This window comes from Teleopsis dalmanni, chromosome 2 (genome assembly GCF_002237135.1).
Source record: "Teleopsis dalmanni isolate 2A chromosome 2, ASM223713v2, whole genome shotgun sequence".
Lineage (NCBI taxonomy): Eukaryota > Metazoa > Arthropoda > Insecta > Diptera > Diopsidae > Teleopsis > Teleopsis dalmanni.
The window spans coordinates 119,860,069-119,865,679 of NC_051847.1; the positions used below are offsets into that span (position 1 = coordinate 119,860,069).

General features: G+C 30.4%; 1 protein-coding gene across 1 annotated transcript; it reads right to left on the reverse strand.

The window, feature by feature from the left end:
- Positions 1–940: 940 nt before the first annotated feature.
- On the reverse strand, positions 941–4,469 carry LOC119676095 (transmembrane protein 135-like; the record flags this gene model as incomplete). The annotated part of the gene is given in 5 exon segments (XM_038087323.1): positions 941–1,386; positions 1,589–1,755; positions 1,824–1,964; positions 3,405–4,196; positions 4,263–4,469. Coding segments are annotated over 5 exon segments (1,383 nt in total). The 3' UTR covers positions 941–1,256.
- Positions 4,470–5,611: the final 1,142 nt, after the last annotated feature.

Genomic DNA, 5,611 nt, shown 5'->3' on the forward strand with positions numbered 1-5,611 from the left:
TTACTTGACGTTTACTATGAGTAGCTCGTGAAACAGACCTAATATTGAATAGAGTAACAGCTTTATATTGTTAATGTGTTCTTTATGGTTGTTGAACCCATATCTCTATTTTAGGTGGTTTCGACTTTCGATGTAGAATTGATCATAATAGAAAGGTAACTCGAGGATTCAGCTATTCCCTGAACTATCAATATTATTGTTGTTATTATAACTCGAAGAGATATGTGGATTATATGACAAATTTGTGGAGTAGGATGAAATATGTTCGACTCAAAGTAAGCAAATCTTGCGAGATCGATCGGTATCATAAGTTAAGAAGGTCAAAACCGGTGCAATTGTGGGATACTTTTGAAATAGTTGAATTTATATTTCACAACTACCAGTTTAGTTATTGGCGATATTCTAACTTCAATTGAACCAGCAGCAGTTTTTGATTTTAGAGAGAGGCTTATTAAATATCTTGCTGCTATGTTCAATAGAATTCGAAGAAGACACTGCTTCGCTATCGTGCGCGGTTAGCTGTCATCGATACTATACTAAGTTTTCGATACTATACTAAGATACTAAGTTGATTCTGCTATTACTTTGCGATGTGATTATCAACAAGTTAGAACCGACTTTGACATTCTTAACCCCACTTACCTTGTCATCTCATAATATGTAATACAAAAAATAAAAATTATTTTCAAGTTCAGTAGAACATACGTTACAAATATAAAAAACTTTTAGAATAATTTTTTAATTTCATTTATTATACATGTGTAGTCATTGTGATAATTTCAGTGTTCGTATGAAGTAAAAAAATATATATGTGTTTACAATTAAAACAATTTAAGTTGAATTTTAATAATACAATTAAGAAAAATTTAAATTCACGACATATGACAGCAATCTCTTTAAACTAAAATTTAATATAATTGATATATACATAATTTGCACACATGGACAAATATAAACAATCCATATAAAGGAACATACTTTTATATATCGTATGCAAATATTTACTTTCTAAACCATATTAACTATGTACGTACATAGTTAATAACATAGTTCTACGGTCCATAAACCTTTAATCCCCATAAACCCAATTTTTGCAAAATTCAACTCTAATTTCGTCCAAGTGCAAAGATTACATATTAACGCAATTAATTATGTACAAATACATTAATACAAAAAATTTAATATTTACTTTATATTATGTAGTTAATTTAACTAAGTTAATTTCGTTTAGAGCTAAAGTAGCCCCTAGATATTTTTTATGAGGTCATGGCGAATTTTGGTAAATTCGATTTGGTAACAATGTTTAAATTCTTGATGACCTCCCTCGCATTTTGATGTGAGTTATTTCCGTAAACGTCAAATGGTGCCAGATTGAAGTTACTAAGTCTAAAAATTGATCCAAAAAATTATATTTAAAAAATATAATAACTTCTCCAATATATTAAAAATATAATAAATAAGATAACTTAATCAAGCAACTTAATTAAGCAATAATTATAATTAATTAAGGCTAAACCACGTCAAAATAATGAATGAAGATATGATTAGTTATGATAAACAAATCTAATTGTAGTGTATGGGTACCAACCTTTCTCCAGATATAGCTTGTAAGAATTTAAAGTAGCTTGAACGCAGATTCTTAGGTTCTAATACGCCGGCATGAAATAGTACAGCAGTGCAGAAAGAATATAATAATATTTTAAATCCAGGTACTTTAGGGAGAACCTTTTTCTCAATTCCGTAATTATAAACGATCTAAAATAGAGTGAAGATTATTAAAAATTATTGTAGTATAATAGAATTCTTTACTGTTCCGAACTTACTTGCAACGTTTTCCACATAACATATAACGCAACTGTGACGTCGGGATATTGTGTAAAGGCTATACTGCCTATAAGACCAGCTGGTATAGCAAAAAGTGGATCATCTTTACCAAATGTGCGCCTTAGTAAGCAAGAGACAGACTTAAAAGAAAGTGTGAATAAATAAAATTAATACATTTGAATTAAGTTAAAACGTAAATGCGTGTATTATTTGTAATGTAATATTTTTTTTTCCAATTTATGATATTTACAATACAGATTCTAATTATTTTATAATATAACTGCTCAACCATAAGCTATTAGTAAAAAATGCTAGATTTCTCCAGTCTCCAGTCTGAGTCTTAAACAAATACCTGACCCAAAGATATGTTATTACTATTGGGGACAATCTATAACCCATTTTTTGAAGAGAAAAAAGAAATATATGGGGTGATTAGTGGACGCTGAGAGCTATAGGTGTGTATTAAATTTGTGCAAGCACTGGAAGCGTTACACAATAAAGAGAATGTTAGTGGTGAGTAGCCGCTTGGTCTTTGGTCACGAATTTACGAGTTTTGTAGCTACTGGGTATAAGGGCACTTATGGTATACAAAAAGAATAATACCAAACTGGCAAATTTTCAGACGTGATAAGTTCGATGATTCTTAGCTAAACTTTAACCAGTTTTTGAAATAATTTGTGTGCTGATCCCATAAATCAGCTCTATTAAAATACAATATTTCGTGACAATGTTTCAAATGAAAATATATGTATAGAGTCGTGAATATTAAAGATAATCGTGCAAAAAGAGTTATAGTTTCATTTCAGGGAACCGATTATCAACGGTTAGGAATATTGACTTTGTAAATGCTACCTTTTCCAAGGAATCCAAGATTCCTTCTCCAAGTTTACTTTGATACATTTGAAGATATATATTGCTTAGCAATGTTACACAAATAATTTTTTTCGAAATAAATATCGTATAAGCAGGGTTTTCAAATATTATTGATATTAAAATTGGTGCATAATTTTATTTCATGTTTTAGTATTTGTAAATTTTATCAAAATAGATTTTGAGAAAAACGAATTTAAGACTTTAAGTAGTTGTCTATTATCTATTATAGTTATCTATTAATATATATGGCTTATTGTAAACTCCAAACCCAGATTCCAAGCCACTCCAAATTGACAACGTATTTTAATAGCATCAGCTATTTTGCACAATTTTTTTCCACTACGCTATATGTCGATATAGCTTACTTTCCATGATATCTAAATTTACAGTTCTTAACATTTCACGTTAATAACATTAACAAAAAAAAAATTACACACGTTATGTACTGCCAACTAGTACATATAATCTTTGCACTGCTTACACTAACACAACTAGTAACAACATTTAGAGGAAGGCATGTAGATAACTTAGTTAAAAAATAGTTCAAAAAATGCTATTTGTACTAAAATCTTATCTATGTCAAATGCATGTGCCCGGGAAATCGGTTGTGCCTCAACAAGTCCTGACACACGTGTATTGTTTAGATCTTATCTATATATCGTATTCATAAAGAGTAATACTTAAATATAGTTTAACCAAAAATTTACCTTATACAATAAAGAGAAGCTGCCCAGAAATATTCCCAATTTCAGCGTCTCCCGATTAAATATACTCTTACGCCAGTTCATTCTGTTTTGTACAATTTTCTTGATATTCATTATAAGTTTTAGGGCTACTTGTAAGCTAATACCACCAATGAAAGGCTTTAGTCCACCGAATGCAGCATAACTGATACAGCTCTCCTTATGTGGACATGATTTGTGTTTACTCTTAAGCGTATCAATGAAACGTCCATAAGCTTGTACTATGCCATTTATTGTAGTTAAATTGAGCGGTGTTCTCGATTGCGTTGTACTTGTTTCAGGCTTAGCTTCTGCTATTGTTCTTGGTCCCTCTTCTGGTTTTCCCACAAATATACGTAATATATTAAATATTGAGTCTTTACAACTGGTTTTATGTAAACCTAATCGATATAGATAAAGTAATATTGATATGCTAACACCGAATATAAGTGTTTGTCCATGTGGTATAGAGCGCACGAGACCACGTGACTCAGCCATATTCCAAATAGTCTCTGTCGCTACATTTGCAACGTATAACGTGAGCAAAGAGCGCCGCTCTGGACGTTCAACTAAAAGTGCTGTAAAGCTGGCGAAAAATGCGGGCACAAATGACACTGTAAGCCAGTAATAGCCACCCAGCAGATAACGTATAAAGCAATTATATAATATGAACGAAAAGGCATTTGTACATAGAAAGGCTGTGGATTGCAAGATCCCACGTATTGTCTTAATGAGATCGTCTCTTTTAGGTATGCGATGTCGCATCATAAGCGATATCTGTTAAAGGTAAGAATTTAATAAGTTTTATGAGTTCGTTGTTGGTACATATGTTATCATACTTACCATATATACCATTGTATATACGCGCAGGCAATATGGTATTGAAGCTAGTAGCAGACCAGCTGAAGCATTTGCACAATGTTTGGTCCATGGGTGTTGAAATTCTTGGCAGGTGCATAGCACTGGAGTCAGAAACTTGCTTTGTACATTCGTCATTCTCTTTTGCTTTTATAAAGTAAATAATTTATGGTGAAGTTTCGCGAAAATAAACTGTAAAAATAAATTTTACTTATTATTATTAATAATAATCATAATTATGAAGTGAAATATAAAATTTGGTAATTCTGGACCCAGAGTTAATGGTTCAGTAATTTTAAATACAAACAATATTTGGAATTTCATTCCGATTGTTTAATTATAATTTTCGATAGTATCAGTTGCGTACTTTAAACCTTTTCTATTTCGAAATGTGTTTAGATTAATGTCGTGATATTGAACAGATAAGGTAATACTCTCCTGTATTGTTTTATGAGCACCTTTGGGTGAAGTAAAAAGGTGATCATATACCACGTAAAACTAGTTATTTTTATTAAATTTAATTACTGACATATAGGTATATAAATATATATTTAACTTCATAACAGACAGATTTTTTTAATTAAATGCTAATAACACTTATAAATAATAATATATAATAAAGATGGTGTGAATAGTGAGGTGATAGTGAGAATAATAATAAAAAATGTATCTTTTTATATCTTATTTCAGATACATTTTCAAAAGCAAATTATGTAAAGAAAACTGAGTCACAGCCGATTGTTGTTTTATTGTACTAATAATCTTATTGAAATGAAGTACCTGTGTTTTTGTCAAAGGTAAAAGATATATCGGTAGGATAATATAGAATACAAATGCAATATAATAAATCGATACAACGAAAATAATTTGAGAGTTGAGTTGATTTTATTTATTTAGATACAGGATTATATTTCCATTTCCAAAAACGTGAGCATTAATATTAAAACATCATGATATTAAAACATGATATCAGCAATTTATCAGCATTCTTGCTCTGATAATTTTGTTTATTATTTAATTAATGTATTTTAATAACAAATTATAAATTTTGTTTTTTGTTTTTCAAACTGAAGTTGTTCATATAAATAGCAAATTGACTTACTTTCAGAAGTTACCAGTCGTAAAAATCGTCGAATAAGTACTACTCTTCACTCCAATGAAAATTGAGTACTTTATTGAGTATAATTGAGTACATCAAACTTGGTCTGGGAATGCTTTCAACTTCTCAATACCCTAGCATCGAGGAACTATGTTGCTCTTTTGTGGGTATCGGGACATGAAGGGCATGAGGGTAATGAAATAGCAGACTCACTAGCAAAGAAGGGTGCATGTAC